General features: G+C 42.1%; 2 protein-coding genes across 4 annotated transcripts; one reads left to right on the top strand and one right to left on the bottom strand.

Annotated features, from left to right (window-relative positions):
• Positions 1-350: 350 nt before the first annotated feature.
• On the top strand, positions 351-10,955 carry LOC110494098. The gene is made up of 9 exons (XM_021568817.2): positions 351-559; positions 1,069-4,690; positions 8,859-9,009; positions 9,199-9,333; positions 9,469-9,550; positions 9,720-9,834; positions 9,973-10,077; positions 10,267-10,343; positions 10,483-10,955. The coding sequence occupies exons 2-9, from the start codon at positions 1,121-1,123 to the stop codon at positions 10,574-10,576; spliced, it is 4,329 nt and encodes a 1,442-aa protein (XP_021424492.2). The 5' UTR covers positions 351-559; positions 1,069-1,120; the 3' UTR covers positions 10,577-10,955.
• A 43-nt stretch (positions 10,956-10,998) lies between these two features.
• Positions 10,999-21,937, bottom strand: LOC110494099 (ectonucleoside triphosphate diphosphohydrolase 8). Of its 3 annotated transcripts, none has more exons than XM_021568820.2 (10): positions 21,713-21,937; positions 20,799-20,955; positions 19,454-19,571; positions 18,749-18,899; positions 17,964-18,123; positions 13,609-13,839; positions 12,811-13,077; positions 12,089-12,199; positions 11,701-11,832; positions 10,999-11,329 (listed from the first exon to the last, which is right to left on the bottom strand). In XM_021568820.2, the coding sequence occupies exons 2-10, from the start codon at positions 20,925-20,927 to the stop codon at positions 11,120-11,122; spliced, it is 1,509 nt and encodes a 502-aa protein (XP_021424495.2). In that variant the 5' UTR covers positions 20,928-20,955; positions 21,713-21,937; the 3' UTR covers positions 10,999-11,119. The 3 variants fall into 3 exon arrangements, with proteins under 3 accessions (XP_021424495.2, XP_021424494.2, XP_036806039.1); XM_021568819.2 differs by having other exon boundaries at positions 21,839-21,936; XM_036950144.1 differs by having other exon boundaries at positions 11,117-11,262; positions 21,839-21,936.
• Positions 21,938-22,293: the final 356 nt, after the last annotated feature.

The following is a 22,293-nucleotide window of genomic DNA, read 5'->3' on the forward strand; positions in this document are numbered from 1 at the left end:
GTAAGAAATTGTGGTTTTTTTTAAACTTCGCCATAACGTATTCACAGTGAAGTTCTCATGACCAGAACTGCCTCAAAGCTATTAGTTTAGCAGTTTCAGGAAGGATCCTTTTTGCTCAAGGATGTTTGCGCAGTTCAGTTTGTTTCGACATAAGAGCTAGTCTCAATTACACAGGAAGTCTTTGGTCACAGTTGCTGAAATCGGAAACGGTTTCAACAGAAGAGTTAAACCTGGCATGCTATACTAGCTAGGACTTGACATCATACAGTGTTTTTTTGGAGACGTTTTTAAAGGATTTCCTGAACTTCTCATCTGAAGGTAGAAGTCACAAGTGGATTCTGGAGGTGAGTGCATAAAGTATTGTGGTTGTTGGTGGAAGGCGTATGTCAGGTTAATTTGCATTGGAAGATTTCAAAAGATTAGGTATTACACTAATGACTACAATTCTTGTAAATACATTTGTGATGACATGGTTTCAGCAATGAAAACACCAGCATCTACATTTACTCATGTCTGCAAATCTCCACCTTTTTAAAAAGGACGTTTGAATTTGAGAATTGTGAGTAGTCACTTTCATCTGCATTTTAAAAATCTTTTCTTATTAGTGTAACTTAAAACCAGATCCTAGGCGATAAGCCGGAGCAGTTGAAAGTCGTGAGGCAATGCGGATGTCTAGAGGGACTGTTCTGTGTGACACTCTCTGGGGTGTTGTTGACACTGGAAACAGGAAATTATTCATCATACAGTTTTAAAATGGGGGGTAGTTGCAAACCTATTGTTTGCATAACTTACATGTAATTGATAACCCTGCTGTGATTATTAGCTGGTGCATTTAATGTAAATGTGTATTCGCCTTAGCTTTTGTGAATATCGTGTCTAATCTTGGCTTTGAGTTAAATAATTTTTCAGATAACATTTGTGTGTTAGTTATGCATTATTTACATAACTGGGAGTGTCGGCTTAAACATCTTAGTGCCTAAACATTTGTGTTGCCTTCACAATAAGTTAATTGTATTGTGTAAAAGATGCAAAGAGCATATCATAACTGGAAGCCTTTTTTAATTCCAGCAAGATTTAAGGATTAACAACCTACCATCTGTGTGGTGATATAGGAAGAACCATGTCTGACAAGAAATCAAGAAAAGTGAAAATGGGGTCGTCACGAAGACGCCCTCGGAATCAAGATGAAAATGAGACTAAGAACGATGAGTCCGAAATGTCGTCAGCTCAAAGGAAAGGAGTTGGGGCTGATTCGGTTCCGTTAACCATACAAACAGACCTTTTCTCATCGACGGGCTTATATTCAATAACACCACAATTCATGGAAGATGTTAATCCATCACTAAATGACCTCGCAGAGTCACAGCTGTCTCAACCTGGAAACCCATATCTGCTACAATCACCTGACACTGCAGGGAAGAGGAAGAAAATGGGGTCTACTCGTAGGAATAAAGGCAACCGAGAAGAGACAGACTTTGGGGAGAAACAACATGACGAAACTGGAGACACCGAAACATCCTTAGAACTTCAGGCATCCGTTGTGGTTGAGTCCCACAGCAACACTCAAGGGCTCCTGGGACCAAACAAAATTGAAATGGACACTGAGAGCAGAAGTCAACGTGAGTTTCTTTTGTTTGCTTCTAACACACCCAACGAATCAGATGACAAATGTAAAGAGGAAGTTGGTGAGGATACTGAACCTAGTAGTGAAGCTGTGGCTAGTTATAGGAGTGAATTGCTTCAAGATACTCCTGGAACCGACTCACTCCCCCATCTGTCTCTTGACCTTGCATTGCAAGCTGTTCAAGGATTCGCTGCTGAACCCATAGCAGAGGACTGGAAGAAACCGGAAGAGGGGAGGCAGGAAAGTGAGCATGCTGAGGCGGAGTCATCCACATTAAACATTGCTAGGCATTCATCAGATCAATTCCTTGAGTCAGACGCTTCAACCATCACAGAAGATTTTGAGTCATTCAGTAACACAATAGTCCTCCAAAGTGGAGAAGGTGAAGAGAAACTTCAACCTGATCTAAATGAGTCCAAAGTCCAAGATATTAACTCTATTGGACCAGGCAATCGGGAAGCATTGCACCAAAGAGATGAAGCAGAGGACTTTGTTGATCTGATAGTTGAAGAAAATATAGTACTGGCATATAGACCTCATTTTAGACAACTAGACAATGTAGAAAGCTATCAACCTGAGCGAAGTGAGGATATTACCTCCTTTTTAAAATCAACCCCCTCGGATAGCTCTTTCGGTCACGACGAACGTGCTCACACAGGATCCAGCTTTCCAGGGAGAAGAAGAAAGATGGGTTCCACTCGCAGGGTGGAAGAACATGGAGAGAGTAAGATACGTAAATATCGGTATCTTTATGGTGAGGGTGAAGAGGCCATCGTGGGAAAAGAACAAGTGTGTGGCATCGACGAGACCGAGTGTGAAATGTCTATGGAGCCTAAAGGCAGCGCCAGTGGAGATGAGAAGGAAGGCGAGCAGATGGGAAAGGGGAATTTCCAAACAGAGGAAGACACAGAAAACATAGAAGCGATAGGAGAGCAGTTAGAATGGGACATGGGAACAGTGGAAGGATTCGGTGTTAAAACACTGGAAAAGCCACTGATGTTATTGGAACCGGAGCATAGAGCAGATGATGAGAAAGGAGAGGATGTTCTGATTGAACCAACCCCTTTTGACCATGTCATCTATTCATTTGGTATTGATGATCAATTGTATAACAAAGACAACAGAGCTACTGTATTTATAGAAACTGACCACATAGAAACTGAGAGCAACAGTGAAGCTAGCATGGCTCACATAGTTGACCCATTGTTCCAGTTCAATACTGAAGGCCTCCAATCAGAAGACCCTTTTCTCAGCGAGGAGGAAGTTGGTGATTATACGTTGCTTGGGAATGATTCTGAAGTGAGTGACTGCAGCCAAATAATATATAAGCATGCTCTTACAATAGAGTCCGATGACACCTTGAGCACTGGTCCCAATATCTCTCCTAGTCAACTCATCCATACTCCATGTGTGGAAATCACTAACCCCTTTCTCATTCTCAACCCACTATTACTGCAGAGTATTCAAGGGAATGAGGAGGATGCAAACACTGACTCCAATACCACAAGCGGACTGGACACATCAGTCATTTTACTCAGCGACGGGGAAGTTAGTGATCACGTGCTGCTTGTAAAGGAAGTGGGTGTTGGCAGCCAAATTACGTATGATGGCGCAACTCTCACAACAGAGCCCCTCCAAACAGATGAGCCTTTGAGCACTGATCCTAATATCTCTGCTAGTCAACTCGTCCATGCTTCATACTCAGATGAAAGCACCAACTCCTTTCTCAAACCACCCTTACTGCAGAGTGTTCACTCCAATCAGAGTTCCTCTCCAAGCAGGAGGAGAAAGATGGGGTCGACTCGCAGGCATCCTGCACAAAGAGAAGGGGGCACAGAGGAAAAACAAGAAGAAATAAAAAAAACTGAGGTGATAGAAGACAAGGGAGAGGACATGGAGTTTGAAATGTTGATGGAATCAAAGGATGGAGCTGGTAAAGAGAAGAACAAAGGAGAAAAAAGAGATGAGAAAGTCCTGACTGACCGCAGCTTTTCTGTCAGTACTTTAAATCAAAAAGGACGAATGGATGGTAACCAAATAGAAAGTAAGAGACAGTCAATCGTAAATGATGAATCCATGGCAACACAACTCATTCTTCAAAGTGAATCTGAGTTGACTGATAGTAGCCAAACTCTTCACAACCCTGATTTTCCCACTGTAGAGTCCTACCTGACCAATGACACACTGAACTCAAATCCTAATGTCTCTGGTTTGCAACACGAAGAAACATCATTGGAGGTAACACTCTGTGAATCAAGAGAGAACACGGACTCCCCTCCAGATCCCCCCTCACTGCAGAGTTTTCTTGGTCCGAAAGAAACGGCAGGCACCCCACGGAGAAAAAGGAAGATGGGTTCCACTCGCAGGGCTCCTCGAGATAGACAAGGAGAGGAGAGAACCGAGGGAAAGGAGGATGAAAAAGACACAGAGGTTCTAGAAGATGTAGGAGCAGTCATGATAGCAGTAGAAATTGAGTCTAGCATAGAAAAGAATGAGCTTGAGGAACTTCTAGAAAAGGTGACAGTGGGGCAGGTGACAGAGACCATAGTAGAAGGAGAATCTGCCGTAGAAAAGTCTGAGTTTGTAGAGCTTAAAGTTAGAGAGGCGGGGGAGATAGAAGTGAAAATAGCCGCTGAGACCGAAAGCAACCAAACTTCCTGTGGTTTAGCAGCCCAAGAGTCAGGTGATATGGTTTGTATAGATTCTGATAGCCTCACCCAAACTGCTTACATGGAACGTCTTTCAACACCAAGCCCAAGTCTTCCTTCGAAATTATCTCTCTCTCTGAGTTCCCAATCTCACAAGGATGTTAATCAATCCAAAGCTACAGGGAAGAGAAGAAAGATGGGCTCTACCCGTCGGACACCAGGTGGACTCCACTCAGAGGAAGAAAAGCAGGAGACCGGAGAAAAGGTAACGGGGGAAGAGGTTAGAGAGGAAGCCATTGGAGATCCGGACGTCAATGTTATTTCGGAACGATTTCAAGAGGAGTGCAGGGTTAAAGCTGTCAGTCTGGAGGACCAACAGGAGAGGAAGAGCACAGAGAAGGAGACAATATTCATAGAGGTACTGTGGCATTCCTTACAAATGATTCTCATTCTTGAAAAATGTTATAATAAAGAACAGTGGGTTAACTGCCTGGTTCAGGGGCAGAATGACAGATTTTTACCTTGTCAGCTCGGGGATTCGATCCAGCAACGTTTCGGTTACTGGCTCAACACTCTAAACGCTAGGCTACCTGCCGCCCCAGAAAGAAGAACTTGTTTCAACTTCTACCTTTTGTCTTTTTTTTTTATATACTTGGAAATTGTTCATAGGCTGTAAGTCTGACCTCGGCCCTAACCTTTCAAAATGCAGTGCCTTCAGAAAGCATTCATACCCCTTGACTTTTTCCACATTACAGCCTGAATTAAAAATGGATTAAATAGGTATTTTTTTCCTCCCCCATCTACATGCAAGACCCCATAATGACAGTGAAAACATGGTTTAGGATTTTTTGCACATTTTTGGGAAAATAAAATGCAGAAATATCTACATAAGTATTCACACCCCTGAGTCAATACATTTTAGAATTACCTTTGGCAATGATTACAGCTGTGATTGTTTCTGGTTACTGACCAGACCGCTCGCAGGACTTGCAGCACGTCAAGCCTCACAAATTTAACCAAGTTCTATGTTAGCGTCTGGCTACGCAGATTAGCACGAGCAGTGGGGTGATTGAATAACATATGTGTACATTTATATTGCAGTGCACACTTTGCAAAATAAATGTATACATGTTATTCAATCACCGCACCCACACTGCTCGTGCGTAGCCAGGCGCTAATATAGAACTTGGTTCTATTTGTGAGGCTTGACACGCTGTCAGACCTGCCTCTCCCATCTCCTCATTGATTTTTAGGAGCATTTACCCACCTGGGTGATTGAAATATGAATTGAGGTCCAGTTGGTGGTGGTAATGCACCTTAAAGTTTGTCACCAAATGTCCCCAAATGAATGTAGTTGGTTCAGAGTTAATTTTGATATTTCAACCTGCGTGTCCTGATTGCATTTGGTGTGGGTGGACGAATCAACATGTGCGCGATGGCACACGCAGACGTTCTGGTCAGCATAAGCTTTGCTCACCTGGATTGTACAATATTTGCACATTATTATTTTTTAAATTCTTCATGCTCTGTCTAGTTGGTTGTTAATCGTTGCAAGACAGACATTTTCAAGTCTTGCCATTAGAATTTCAAGACAATTTAAGTCAACTTTAACTACTCCACTCAGTAACATTTAAATGTCGTCTTGGTCAGAAACTCCAGTGTATGTTTGGCCTTGTGTTTTAGGTTATTGTCCGGCTGAAAAGTGAATTTGTCTCCGTGTCTGTTGGAAAGCAGACTGAACCAGGTTTTCCCTCTAGGATTTTGCTTGGGCTTAGCTCTATTCCATTTCTTTTTATCCTAAAAAAAACCTCAGTTCTTGCCGATGACAAGTATACCCATAACATGATGCAACCACCACCATGCTTGAAAATATGAAGAGTAGTAGTCAGTGGGGTTGTGTTGGATTTGTCCCAAACATAAAGCTTTGTGTTCAGGACATAAAATAATTTCTCTATCACAGTTTTACTTTAGTGCCTTATTGGAATATGTTTTTATTCTGTACAGCCTTCCTTTTCACTCTGTTACTGCACAATACTAACCTAAATGACAATGTCGACCTTTGCTTCTCCTGAGTGCGTTGCAGCGATGGGACAAAAAAAAGGCTTTCCATAACAAAGGGGTTGAATAGTTAATGATTCAAGACACTTCAGCTTTTTATTTTTTATTAATCAGTGAACATTTCTAAAAACACAATTCCACTTTCACATTATGGAGTATTGTGTGTAAGCCAATAACACAGGAGTGGAAGAAACAGGAAGAGAGGAGGCAGGAAAGTGAGCATGCTGAGGTGGTGTCCTTCACATTTCCCAGCTCTGGGCATTTGTCAGATCATTTCTTTGAGTCAGATGCTTCGACCATCACAGAGGATTTTGAGTCATTCAATAACACAATAGAAACTTCAACCTGCTCTGTTTTAAATTCAGGGTGTAACGCAACAAAACCTGGAAAAAGTCAAAGGGTGTGAATACATTCTGAAGGCACGTACAGTGGGGCAAAAAAGTATTTAGTCAGCCACCAATTGTGCAAGTTCTCCCACTTAAAAAGATGAGGCCTGTAATTTTCATCATAGGTACACTTCAACTATTTTTTATTTATTTTTTATTTTACCTTTATTTAACCAGGCAAGTCAGTTAAGAACAAATTCTTATTTTCAATGACGGCCTGGGAACAGTGGGTTAACTGCCTGTTCAGGGGCAGAACGACAGATTTGTACCTTGTCAGCTCGGGGGTTTGAACTCGCAACCTTCCGGTTACTAGTCCAACGCTCTAACCACTAGGCTACCCTGCCGCCCCGACAGACAAAATGAGGGACAAAAATCCAGAAAATCACATTGTAGGATTGTTAATGAATTTATTTGCAAATGATGGTGGAAAATAAGTATTTGGTCAATAAAAGTTTCTCAATACTTTGTTATATACCCTTTGTTGGCAATGACAGAAGTGAAATGTTTTCACAAGGTTGTCACACACTGTTGCTGTTATTTTGGCCCATTCCTCCATGCAGATCTCTAGAGCAGTGATGTTTTGGGGATGTTGCTGGGCAACACGGACTTTCAACTCCCTCCAAAGATTTTCTATGGGGTTGAGTTCTGGAGACTGGCTAGGCCACTCCAGGACCTTGAAATGCTTCTTACGAAGCCACTCCTTCATTGCCCGGGCGGTGTGTTTGGGATCATTGTCATGCTGAAAGACCCAGCCACGTTTCATCTTCAATGCCCTTGCTGATGGAAGGAGGTTTTCACTCAAAATCTCACAATACATGGCCCCATTCATTCTTTCCTTTACACGGATCAGTTGTCCTGGTCCCTTTGCAGAAAAACAGCCCCAAAGCATGATGTTTCCACCCCCATGCTTCACAGTAGGTATGGTGTTCTTTGAATGTAACTCAGCATTCTTTGTCCTCCAAACACGACGAGTTGAGTTTTTACCAAGAAGTTCTATTTTGGTTGTCATATAGTCAGATGAATTCTCCCAATCTTCTTCTGGATCATCCAAATTCTCTCTAGCAAATCAAATCTATTTATATAGCCCTTCGTACATCAGGTGATATCTCAAAGTGCTGTACAGAAACCCAGCCTAAATCCCCAAACAGCAAGCAATGCAGGTGTAGAAGCACGGTGGCTAGGAAAAACTCCCTAGAAAGGCCAAAACCTAGGAAGAAACCTAAAGAGGAACCAGCAAACTTCAGATGGGCCTGGACATGTACTGGCTTAAGCAGGGAGACACGTCTGGCACTGCAGGATTTGAGTCCCTGGCGGCGTAGTGTGTTACTGATGGTAGGCTTTGTTACTCTGGTCCCAGCTCTCTGCAGGTCATTCACTAGGTCCCCCCGTGTGGTTCTGGGATTTTTGCTCACTGTTCTTGTGATCATTTTGACCCCACGGGGTGAGATCTTGCGTGGAGCCCCAGATCGAGGGAGATTCAGTGGTTTTGTATGTCTTCCATTTCCTAATAATTGCTCCCACCGTTGATTTCTTCAAACCAAGCTGCTTACCTATTGCAGATTCAGTCTTCCCAGCCTGGTGCAGGTCTACAATTTTGTTTCTGGTGTCCTTTGACAGCTCTTTGGTCTTGGCCATAGTGGAGTGTGGAGTGTGACTGTTTGAGGTTGTGGAGAGTTGTCTTTTTATACTGATAACAAGTTCAAACAGGTGCCATTAATACAGGTAATGAGTGGAGGACAGAGGAGCCTCTTAAAGAAGTTGTTACAGGTCTGTGAGAGCCATAAATCTTGCTTGTAGGTGACCAAATACTTATTTTCCACCATAATTTGCAAATAAACTCATTAAACATCCTACAATGTGATTTTCTGGATTTTTTTTTCTCATTTTGTCTGTCATAGTTGAAGTGTACCTTTGATGGAAATTACAGGCCTCATCTTTTTAAGTGGGAGAACTTGCACAATTGGTGACTAATACTTTTTTGCCCCACTATGTTAAACATCTAATTTTTTACATTTAAATGTTTTACGAACCGTGTATACCAGGTAGTATGTAGAATATTGAACACACAACAGTATCACACATTTCACGTTGAAGAGATTAGCATATCCTTTTATTTTTTAGAACTTTTTCTATTTGTCTAAGGTTGTTCCCTCAAGCGCTACTTTGAGTGGAGGAGGGTCTGAACAAGTGGCTGCAGCTCCCCAGCCAGGCCATGGGAATAAAAGAGGTCAAGAAAAGGCAGAGCGTGTGGAGAAGAGCCCGGTCACCAGAGAGAAGAAGAAACAACCATCTGGTAAGAATAGAATTGCAGCATTGAGGGGGGTACACGGGGTATAAGGTTAGTCTTGAGTAAGTAAATTGACCTAGAATTAATTTGCTGGAGATGCGTTGTTGAGGCCCTTTGCTCCGCTTGACTTTGAGTGAGATCAGAGAAGTGATAGTGACTGTAATAGACCAGTCTCTCTGATCCCCTTGCCTCCAGGTACCTTAGGAAGCAATGGCTCTCGATCAAACCCCTACAACGTGGTGATGGTTGGAAACAGCAGTGTGGGCAAAACGTCCTTCATGAAGCGCTTCCAAAGTGGCGAGTTCTGTATGGACCACTATGCTACCATTGGTGAGTATCATTATCCTATTTGTATGTTTGGCACCATGCCCTTCCATGTTGTGTGAAGAAACAAGCACCATGGTACAATGTTACTGTGCTGCTCATTCGTCTGGATTCCTGTTTGTTTGTTTCTGTTCCGAGCAGGTATTGATACCTGTATACAGCCTGTGACAGTGGATGGCAGCCCAGTGACTTTACAGTTATGGGACACTGCAGGTCAAGAAAGGTGACACTAGCCCTAAGTTCATCACAGTTGGTCGTTGTACATCATGCATTAGATACAGAATCTGTTCCTCTGTTCTTATTTGAACCCATCGTGTGTGTTTTATTTGTCAGTATATAATTACATTTATATTAGACTATTGTAACATATTATTATTTACTGTCTTCCCCAGGTATCACAGTATCACCAGGCAGGTGTTCCACAGAGCCCAGGGTCTAGTGCTGATGTATGACATCACTTCCTCTCAGAGCTTCTGTGACATCCGCTACTGGGTCAACTGCGTTCAGGTAGGGGGCATTTAAATCATGCCTTTCATTTTTAGAAGCAAAGAACAACTATGTAACAACACAAACAATTGTTTTGCAGGATTCACTGTTTTTTTCCATTGGTATCCATTGTGCTGTCATTAACTTTGTATTTTGTAGGAAGGGGCCCCAGATGACGTCATCGTTATACTTCTTGGGAACAAGGCCGATTGTGCTGATCTAGAACGAGAGGTTCACACTCGTGAAGGGGAAAACCTGGCAACGGTATGTTACCGGTAACTTGAACAGCCAGAATTTGGGCAACTGGGCTGTAGGATTAATATGTGGTAAGGGATGTGTTCTAAATGGGTATTTTACAGTTTTGTAGCTGGTGCTGAAATTGAGGTGTGTACCAAAACAGGATTTAAATAATTCATCATAAGTACAATACTATTATTGATGTCACTCTTACAGGGGTACGGCATGCTCTTCATGGAGTGTAGTGCTGCCACAGGTGACAATGTGACTCTGTCTATGGAAACGCTGGCAAGGTAAGACATGCAGACTGGTGTTTAATGTGGAAGCTGTTGTTGGTATGCGTAGTGTGGATTTGGCTGTTGTCCTCTTTTGCTTGTGGAAAGTGACTCTCTGTGAATAGTCGAGCATTGATTTGGTGTGTGTTGCTTCAAGGACGCTAAAGCAGTTGGGAGAGGAGACGCGACAAGAAGAGGGAAGCTTGGTGTTGCAGAAAGAACCCCCTAAGAAGAAATCAGGCTGCTGCTGATCAAGGTGGAGAAGATTGTGAGATGTACCAATCTGCAGCACAGTCGCGCACACACACACACTTGTGCCTCATACGCCCTTATGATTGTATTTTATTTCTAAATGTAATATATCAAATGCATTGAACAAATCATGTAGTAATAGTGATGTGACACTTGAAATGATCCTCCCTTTGGTACTTCCTTCAATTACTGTTTATGGGGGGAAAATATATCAAATCATTGCGGTATTTCGTTCATACCAACACTATTCATTTATATTAGGTAGTATATATATTATAGTATATAACATATTATAGTTGTAGGGTTTCTATTTGCATGAAAAATATCAAGCTATGCAGCTTATAAATGCCTAATAAATTAATAATGCATTCAACAGCCTCCATAATTAGTCACATTGACAGAAAATATGACTATTTAACTATTACTGGGAGTTCCAGGAGCTGCCACACTCTTCCGATCCGTTCTGATCTTATTGATCGCTGCTGTTACATCACATTGCATCTCATCATCGGTGACTAGAAGACTGAGACGTTCATCGATTGTCATTTGTTGCCTCGTCCGTCCTGTGGGCTCCAGAGACACAGTAGGACCAGGACAATCAGGCTGAGGAACACGGCAAACACAATGAAGAAGACCTCCGCTGCCCACTGGCTGTGCTGCACACCCGTCACCACCAGGGGGAGCTCTGAGGGGATCAGGTTGGTCAGGTTCAACATGTAGCCCAGCGTCCAGCCAATGTCTGTGTCTGCCACCTGATAGACACCGATGATGTGTATATATAAACATATACTGTATCACAAGAGGTTGGTGCCACCTTCATTTGGGGAGGATGGGCTCGTGGTAATGGCCGGGGTGGAATAGGTGGAATGGTATTGATGCCATTCTAGTTACTCCGTTCCAGCCATTATTTTTGAGCTGTCCTCCCCCCAGCAGCCTCCACTGTCCTGTGTGTATGTATGTATGATGCACACAGCTTCATTAGGGCAGCACATCTATTAATATTGACTGCTGCACAAAAATACTGAGTTTATTCTGTGGTATAATTTCATTAATTTTATGTCCTGAAGTTAAATCTTTCAATAGGATGTTGACGTTCTTACATATGCTGTATAGTTCAACACACCTGTCTCTGGAAGTATATGTTTCCCCAGGTCTGGTTGAACTTGTAGCCGTCTAGTAGTACTGTCATTATGTAGTTGGCTGAGGCACAGTAATCACGAAGGTACTTGTCTTTTACAGTGTACTCTTTCTTGAGCTGCCAAAAAAGTTATTACGCACGTTGTAGCAACATTGGGAATTAGATCATTACGAGGTAAAGTTTGTAGGCTATTGTGGATTGATATCTGTGCTAAAAAAGAATGACATGTTATGGATGCTTATACTCAATGTTCATTCTCAATCACCTGTTTAGCATGTTATTGAGTATGATTTGAGGAATCTGTGTACTGCTATATAATTTTAAGGAAGTGTACTGGCAATGTGAAAGGTCAGCAGAGGTCTCTATATCTCACCGAGCTCCAGGTCCTTTTGCAGAAAGTGTCTATAGTGGTGGTAGCCTGAGACAGAGAGGACTGAGGTGCCAGACCAAGGAAGTCAAAGGTGTAATAGTATGCTGAGAAAGCCTGGGGAAAGGAAACAGAATGATGGTGACGATACACACTGAGTGTACAAAACATTAGGATCTCCTTCCTAATAATGAGTTGCACCCCCTTTTGCCCTCAAAACAGTGTCAATTCGTCAGGGCGTGGACTCAACAAGGTGCCGAAAGCATTCCACAGTGCTCCAATGGTTCCCACAGTTGTCAAGTTGGCTGGATGTCCTTTGGGCGATAGACTATTCTTGATACACACGGTAAACAACCCAGCAGAGTTGCAGTTCTTGACACAGTCAAACCGGTGCGCCTGGTACGTACTAGCATACCCCTTTTTTCTTAAATGTTTTTTTGTGTTGCCTATTCACCCTCTGAATGGCACACATACACAATTGTCTTAAATCCTTCTTTAAACTGTCTCTTCCCCTGTACTGATTTGAAGTGGATTTAACAAGTGACATCTATAAGGGATCATAGCTTTCACCTGGATTCACCTAGTCTGTAATGGAAAGTGCAGGCCTTCCTAATATTTTGTACACTGTATATGCTGTTAGACATCTTTCAAATACTTGGAGTGTTCGATTGAGCCTGCCTGGAGTGCCAGTTGAGTGGGGTTTGCATAGATATGGGATGAATACTCACAAAGAAGTTTCCACTGACAGGGGGCTGGTAGACCCCGTTGAAGCCACAGTCAGGGGCCAGGGAGCAGGCAGACAGGTTCGTGATGTTCTTTATCTGGTTGAGACACTGAAGTGGCTCACTGGTCCCTGTGAAGGTGACCACTGAGGCTGGGTCAAAGGTCACGGGTCTGGCCACGCAGGGGGAGTCATAGAGGTCACCCAGAGTCAGGGTTAGGTTGTCACCCAGGTGGTAGCAGGGGTGGTTGACTGGGCGGGTAGACCCACTCATCTGGTAGAGGAGGAAGTTTGCTTGAATCGTACAAGAACTTACCTAAGGAAGCCATGAAATACTTCTGACCCAGAGACACATTCAGTCAAACTGCTTTAGGGCAGTTCTTCACTGAATTGACTGAAATAAATGTATGCTGTGTCTTAAAGAAGGCCTGGGTGAGGCCGAAATGTCACATACTGTATATCCCAAATAATTGTATTATAATAATTCAATAAAGTTGGGATCTATATTTCAAAGGTATGCCAAACATGACCGTTCTTTGGATTTCATTTCAGGAAGATCCAAGACATATCTTTGTTTGTTCAGTATCTTTCTTTAGAACACTTGCTTTTTCTTCCTGAAAACTGGTTTTATACAATATCTACATGTATGGGGAGTTTACCTGGGATTAATACCAGCATTTTGCTACACCTGCAATAACATCTGCTAAGCATGTGTATGTGACCAATAAAATGTGATTTGATTTACCTGCAACCATTCTGCAATTAATTCAAGTTTCATCGAACTGGTGACCAGACAGCTACTTACCTTGAGAAGATGAACCTGTAGCTGCCTCATGGTCTGCTCCTTGCCATAGCACAGGTAGCTGTGTGTGTACACCTCATATTGGTAACCATAGAGCTTGGGTCCCAGGGTGGAGGCAGGATCCCGTACAGGCTGGCTGGGAGTAAAGGCTATCTGGGTGGAAGAGCCTCCCATATCCAGGGCGCCCCAGATCTTCCTTCCTTTAGGACGCACCCATCCTCCCTCAAAGCCGTGCTGCTTAGGAGAAGTACAAATACTGTATGTTAGCAATAGTTTTAAACTGCTGACCTGCAATTCACCAATGTAACAGGTTATTAGTGGTAACAAATGGTACTCCTTCGGTATATCCACAAACATCTGTTAATTTTGCCTAAACAAGCTTGATAACATTGTCTGAGGAGACCAAGCCTCTGTAGTTGGAATACTTCAGTCAAGGTTAACACTTTGACTCAACCTCACAGATGGAGAAGCCACTGCCCAAGGAATGGTTTGAGGGTCGACTGTGGGCGGGTCGTCCCCGGGCCGCCCCCTCCTACCACATGTTTTTCATTTGCAGAGGCATTCCAGACAGACAAGTGATGGGCAGCGCAGGGTTTGTATATAGCTGTGGGTTTGCCTGGGCATGTTCAGTACAAAAACGTTTTGGAACATTGCAGATAGGAATGCCATGAATAGAAATTCCATAATTCCTTAGAATCGGAGGCATGTTTTGTTCTACATTATTTATTTCTGTACATTGGCCAATGTCCTTCTGCTGAACGCTAACCACAATAACAATTTGCCACAATGGAATTTGCGGTTCGCCTTTAAAATAAGTATTTAATTGAAAGTGATGCAAACGGACTCAAATAGTGGAATCATGCCATATTTGAACTAGAATAATGCTCAACAAAGTTGGAATGTTGTTACATAATTTTAAATTAAATACAGTAATTAGTTTGACAACAAACAGAAAAAATTGTTGAAACCACACTGGATGTATTGGGGTGGGGTTTTGTAGTGTGTATTTTTAAATACTGTATTCTCAACATCTCATTCTAATATTTCTACTACTATTGTATTTTAGTTGCACTGTTTATACACACTGCATATTTATTTATGTACTGGATTATTGACATAGCTCACTATCTACAATATGAATGACTGCAATGCCCTGATATCCAATGTTTCAGTACCCCTCCCTCAGAATCATATAAACTCAGCAAAAAAAATGTCCTCTCACTGTCAACAGTGTTTATTTTCAGCAAACTTAACATGTGTAAATATTTGTAAGAACATAACACGATTCATCAACTGAGACAAACTGAACAAGTTCCACAGACATGTGACTAACAGAAATGGAATCATGTGTCCCTGAACAAAGGGGGGATCAAAATAAAAGTAACAGTCAGTATCTGGTGTGGCCACCAGCTGCATTAAGTACTTTGCCAGTTCTTGCTGTGAGATGTTACCCCATTCTTCCACCAAGGCACCTGCAAGTTCCCTGACATTTCTGGGGGGAATGGCCCTAGCCCTCACCCTCCGATCCAACAAGTTCCAGAAGTGCTCAATGGGATTGAGATCTGGGCTCTTCGCTGGCCTTTGCAGAACACTGACATTCCTGTCTTGCAGGAAATCACGCACGAACGAGCAGTATGGTTGGTGGCATTGTCATGCTGGAGAGTCATGTCAGGATGAGCCTGCAGGAAGGGTACCACATGAGGGAGGAGGATGTCTTCCCTGTAACGCACAGCGTTGCCTGCAATGACAACAAGCTCCGTCCGATGATGCTGTAACACACCGCCTCCAGACCATGACGGACCCTCCACCTCCAAATTGATACCGCTCCAGAGTACAGGCCTCAGTGTAACGCTCATTCCTTCGACGATAAACGTGAATCCGACCATCACCCCCGGTGAGACACAAACGCAACTCGTCTGCAAAGAGCACTTTTTGCCAGTCCTGTCTGGTCCAGCGACGGTGGATTTGTGCCCATGTGCAACGTTGTTGCCGGTGATGTCTGGTAAGGACCTGCCCTCAGTCCAGCCTCTCTCAGCCTATTGCGGACAGTTTGAGCACTGATGGAGGGATTGTGCGTTCCTGGTGTAACTCTGGCAGTTGTTGTTGCCATCCAGTACCTGTCCCGCAGGTGTGATGTTCGGATGTACCGATCCTGTGGAGGTGTTACACGTGGTCTGCCACTGCAAGGACGATTAGCTGTCCGTCCTGTCTCCCTGTAGCTCTGTCTTAGGCGTCCCACAGTACGGACATTGCAATTCATTGCCCTGGCCACATCTGCAGTCCTCATGCCTCCTTGCAGCATGCCTAAGGCACGTTCACAGAGATGAGCAGGGACCCTGGGCATCTTTCTTTTGGTGTTTTTCAGATTCAGTAGAAAGGCCTCTTTAGTGTCCTAAGTTTTCATAACTTAGACCTTATTTGCCTACCGTCTGTAAGCTGTTAGTGTCTTAACGACTGTCCCACAGGTGCATGTTCATTAATTGTTTATGGTTAATTGAACAAGCATGGGAAACAGTATTTAAACCCTTTACAATGAAGATCTGTGAAGTGATTTGGATTTTTACAAATTATCTTTGAAAGACAGTGTCCTGAAAAAGGGCCGTTTCTTTTTTTGCTGAGATTAGGTTCAGTTCAGTCGTCCTTTCTTCTGACTGAAGGAAACCTAATGATTGGCACTCCCCATCACACAGTGCTACAATGATGGGTTGTTTTCGATTCCTTAAGAAGTATACAGTATCTTGTTTAAATTCATCTGGTGTAGATGTACAGATTGCATTTGGATTACTGTTACAGTGCTATTTGGGTTAATTGGATTAATAATTCCGCCATTTCTTAATTCAAAAAGTAAAAAGAAAGAAATTGTTTTTTTTTATAGCTAGGTATTACTGAACTGCTGGAGCTAGGAACACAAGCATTTCACTGCACCTGCAATAACATCTATACATCTGTGTACACGACCAGTAAACTTTGATTTGATTTAGACTGCACAATTGCATTGGGGGCATACTTATATTCACTGTACAGTCTTACCCTGTTTCATGGATGCACAATCCATAGGTATCATGCTTCTCAGTGACACCCACTATGTAGAGTTTACACAAATATTAGCATCTTAGCTCTTATTGTCCACAGCCGAACCTGTCCCGTTCTGTGTGCCGCAACGAGGGGTACTTGCATAGATGGCCCTTTGTGTGTGTAACCTATTCTCAGTGGTGGAAAAGTACCCAATTGTCATACCTTTTAATAGAAAATGACTTGAGTGAAAGTCACCTAGTACAATACTACTTGGGTAAAAGTCTAAAAGTATTTGTTTTTAAATGTAAATCAGTATCAAAAGTCAATTTAATTGAAAAAATATATACTTAAAAGCTCTTAAGGATCCATCCCTTTTTATTCAATTTTTGCCTAAAATTACAGCCAAATCTATCAGCCTAAATCTCAGGCCCTGAAGCAAGCATATGCATATTCTTGGTGCCATGTGAAAGGAAACACTTAAGTTTGTGGGAATGTAGGAGAATGTAACATGAGATCTGGTAAAAGATAATACAAAGGAAAAAAAAAACAACATTATTTTGTATTTTTTTGTACTTTTGAAATGCAAGAGAAAGGCCGTAATGTATTATTCCAGCCCAAGTGCAATTTAGATTTAGCAATGTATGTGCAAAGTTTGTGCCTAATTTGTTTATGAATAACGTTTCATGTTCAAAATTGTGCACTCTCCTCAAATAATAGCATGGTATTGTTTAACTGTAATGGCTACTGTAAATTGGACAGTGCAGTTAGATTAACAAGAATTTAAGCTTTCTGCCAATATCATATGTCTATGTCCTGGGAAATGTTCTTGTTACTTACAACCTCATGCTAATCGCATTAGCCTATGTTAGCTCAACTGTCCCATGGAAGGGACACCAATCCCAAAGATGTTTTAAGTATCAAAAGTACAAGTATAAATAATTTCAAATTGCTTATATTAAGCAAACCAGAAAAAACGAATTTCTTGTTTTTAAAAATTGCGGATAGCCAGGGGCATCATTTACAAACAAAGCATTGATGTTTAGTGAGTCCTCCAGATCTGAGGCAGCAGGGATGACCAGGGATGTTCTCTTGATAAGCGCATGAATTGGGCCATTTTCCTGTCCTGCTAAGCATTCAAAATGTAATGAGTACTTTTGGGTGTCGGGAAAATGTATGGCGTAAAAAGTGCATAATTTTCTTTAGGAATGTAGGTAAGTGAAAGTTTTCAAAAATATAAAGAGTAAAGTACAGATACCCAAAAAAACAACTTAAATAAAAATACTTTATTAAAGTACTACTTAAGTACTTTACACCACTGCCTATTCTATAGGCCCTATACACACCTTAATGAAGCCCTCTTGTAGATAGTTGGTGGTGATCCATCCGTAAGCCCCTTCCTCCATCCCAGAGAGAATCCGTGCTCCCCGAAAGTCAAAAGGATACCCCTGGATCACCTTGGTTACTTGCTCCAAAACCTGATCAGACTGGGTCTGATTCTGTAGCCTGAGGAGAGGACAATATTCAGTCACTCTTGCAGGACAATGGAAGTCAATTTCAGAAATGCTTCTTTATTATAAAAAAACAAGTTTTTCAGCCTGGAAGAGCACACAGTACTCAGTCATACTGTACAGGAGGTTAAATAGTCACCACAAAGATAAGTGTGATGTTTTCCTCAACCTGGTCTTAGAGCATTTCATATTATTCTGTAAATCCAAGAGACTATTTAGTGCCATATGTTAAGCTTCAGGGTGGTTGGTCGGGGTGGTGGATGGGTGGGTGTATAACTTGAACATCTACCAACCCTGGATAGCAATCCAAAGGTTGAGTTCAAATCTCATCTGACAACTTTAGCATTTTAGCAACATTTCAACTAAACTTTTTTGCTACTTTGCGACTACTTAGCATGTTAGCTAACACTTCTCCTAACCTTAACCCTTTTAGCTAACCCTTCACCTAACCCTAACCTTTACCCTTTTAGCTAACCATTCACCTAACCCTAACCTTTACCCTTTACCCTTTTAGCTAAGCCAGGTTGGTTTCCCAGCGCATTTATTCATAAAGTCTGATTATTGGGATGTGGTAAATGGAAATGATTACATGAAGATAAAATGGTGCAGTCTTGACTTACTGCAAGAGTCGCATGCCAGCGGTAGCACCAAGGTACACAGGAGTTTCCCTCAGCTGGTTGGCAGGGATGACTGCCAGTGTACTGTCCAGGCACTTCCTCAGACTGAGCCCTGCAGCAGGGGGATCCCGGGCATAGCTAGAGATGCCAGATCCTATGGAAGAGCAAGGGATAGGGGTGTGAGACACTAAAGGCATACACTGTGCCTTTTGATATGACAACCATTACTAAGTGATAAATTATGATTTGTCTTGGCCTTGAGATCAAGCTGCCATCAAAATAGGTATAAGATGGCTGAGGGGCTTATTGCAACTTCTAAAGTACTGTTCCCCAGGCGCCGAAGTCATGGATGTCGATTATGGCTGCCCCCCGCACCTCTCTGATTCAGAGGGGTTGGGTTAAATACGGAAGACACATTTCAGTTGAATGCATTCAGTTGTGCAACTGACTAGGTATCCTCCTTTCCTTTCCCTTTCTAGGGGCGAATCCTAACTATTCTTCCATTGACATCAACTATTATTGCCAAATTCTCTAGAAATCCCAGATGAGTAACTCCAGGTTGGGGGGGTCACTGGAATTGTGCAACACTAACGTGTTGACACATGACAAAGTGAAAATTTGAGTTATGTGTAAGTTAGGTTTTCCCCTTAAGAATGAGTCAAATAATAGAGTAGTAATAATGGTTCACAGACAGCCCTTGGCACTGACCATCAACATCACAGACCAGCATCTGTGACACCACCCCAGTGTTGTTTTCTTTGTTTCCAGGCCAACGGTACATGTAGAGAGAAGTGTGTGTGGATCCAGCGTCAAACACCATCCCGTACTGAAGGACACACAGACAGAGAAGTCAAATACCATTCCATATTGGGGAATCCTGTGTGTATGGGAGAGCCTGTGTGTTTGATACAGAGAGGGATACATACAGGGAGAGAGCTAAACTAAGATTAACATTGTCCTTACTGGGAGAATAAAAAAATAAAACATTTTTGAGTTCAGACCGTTAGTGATGATAGGAATTGTATTTGTACACTCCCCTTTTGATGTTGAAAACCATCCCATATTGGAAGCTTTACAGGGGCCCTGTTTTATCCCATGAGATACACTACCGTTCAAAAGTTTGGGGTCACTTAGAAATGTTCTTGTTTTTTAAAGAAAAGCATATTTTTTATGGAATATCTACATAGATGTACAGAGGCCCATTATCAGCAACCATTACTCCTGTGTTCTAATGGCACATTGTGTTAGCTAATCACATTTTATCATTTTAAAAGGCTAATTGATCATTAAACTGTCGTCCTGATTAAAGAAGCAATAAGACCGGCCTTCTTTAGACTAGTTGAGTTTCTGGAGCATCAGCATTTGTGTGTTCGATTACAGGCTCAAAATGACCAGAAACAAAGAGCTTTCTTCTGAAACTCATCAGTCTATTCTTGTTCTGAAAAATGAAGGCTATTCCATGCGAGCATGGCCAAGAAACTGAAGATCTGGTACAGCTCCATTTACTAATCCCTTCACAGAACAGCGCAAACTGGCTGTAACCAGAATATAAAGAGTGGTGGGAGCCCCCGGTGCACAACTGAGCAAGAGCACAAGTACATTAGTGTCTAGTTTTAGAAACAGATGCCACACAAGTCCTCAACTGGCAGCTTCATTAAATAGTACCAGCAAAACACCAGTCTCAACATCAACAGTGAAGAGGTGACTCCGCGTTGCTGGCCTTCTAGACATTTCAAAGACAAAGACATTTCTAAGTGACCCCAAACTTTTGAACGGTAAATGTATGTACTTTATAAAATAACATTGAAATCTGAGATATGATGAAAGCAATGTGATATGCAGAAGGGACAAGGATGGAATTGTGGAGGGGAAAATGTTGGAATGGAATTCCCAAAGTTAAAGGATTTCGACATGTAAAACTTTTTAAGGTGAATTCTGGAATTTTACATGGGTGATTTCCCGTAGTGAATTTCCATCAATTCTGCCCCTGATAAGGGTTGTGAAGTAAATTACAGCAGTCACATCACAGATAACAGTTGTAATTTCTCATCACCTGCATGCGTTGGGGGAGATCCACTGAGTGGTGCTGAACTAATGTGAGGATTAGAGCGATGACGGCCATGCTTCCCATCACTACCACCACCGCAGCCATTGCTGCCTGTTTCGCCATTGACATCTTCATTCCAAACACACCTGCAAACCAACTCTCCCTGACACACGCACACACAACAAAGCAAATTACACGTTGGTGTTCTTTTTATTGCCACCAATGCGGAAGATAACATCCATTTCACCATTGACATCTTCGAACACACCTGTAAGCCCGCTCTCCCTGACACACACACACACAGAGAGCCAATGTCACCCTAATAGACAATTTGTTTAGAACCAATCAACCTTTGATTATCAAAAACAAATTACCCTGGAGTTGTTTCATGCCATCAATGTGAACATTGTAGAGTTAATGTATTTCTTCATTAATAGACAAGATGGATACATAGTGAATCCTAAAAACATCCATATCTAATCTTACGTATCTGCTTTGTCTTATCTGATTCTCATCAGAGGGTCACGGACGTATGTGTTACCACAGGAATTGTGAGTCTATCTTCTTTATGCTACGTGTCTCCTCTGCCCCTGTATCCTCTTCTACAAGGGGTAAAGAAATGACCGAGGCTGCCGCACAATATCTTACCTTAAAATGCTGTCTGCACGTGCAAACCTCATATCACATACAGTATTTGTCTTGGTTTACTGCATATTGCTTTTATAGATATAGAGGTTTAAATGATGCCTTGCATACTGAACAGATAATGCAGCCTTTAATATAATCATGAAAGACAAATAGGAGCAGTGACTGACCAGTAGTCAACCATTAACAGAGAAAACTATTAAAACAAGCGATGACGATAGATGTTTTCCACGTAATCCTCCACGGTTCAACATGGTCAAAACAACTGGACTTACCGACAAGGAAGTTTCTTCTCTGTGATCTCTACTCCCTGACCCCAAGGTCAAACTAGAGCCATATGCGTTATCTTAGAAATGATCTGAATTGACTAAATGTTCAGTCTGGTAAGATCTTACACTGACCAGAGCATAGGCGTTCCACCTTTCTCTTGTGCTCTCCCTCACACACTCTCTCTCCCATTCACTTGCTCTCTCTCTTTCTCTCTGTTTCCGTCTCTCTCACCTCCCCTTAATAAACTCACATTCTCCCTCCTCCTCCCAAGATCTGATGTAAAGTTGAATGTGTCATCTTTATTCCTCACGTGGTAGGCTGAACTGTAATGTTAAAGCTCACAAATGATATTACATTGATCATGTGGACTTTTGAAGTGTGTGATGTCTCATGTTTGGCCACTCAACACGTAATTGAAATGACATTTGCATACAAAGTTGCAAAGTTGGTTGGCCCTCTTTGATGTCGCTGTAAGTTGATACATTGCTATGTTTTCATTTATAAAGCCCATTTACAAAAGTCCCACTGTACCATCATTACTAAACTTTAGACATACTTTATGAGCTAGCACAACCAGTCACAGGGA

This window comes from Oncorhynchus mykiss, chromosome 17 (genome assembly GCF_013265735.2).
Source record: "Oncorhynchus mykiss isolate Arlee chromosome 17, USDA_OmykA_1.1, whole genome shotgun sequence".
NCBI classification, from domain to species: domain Eukaryota; kingdom Metazoa; phylum Chordata; class Actinopteri; order Salmoniformes; family Salmonidae; genus Oncorhynchus; species Oncorhynchus mykiss.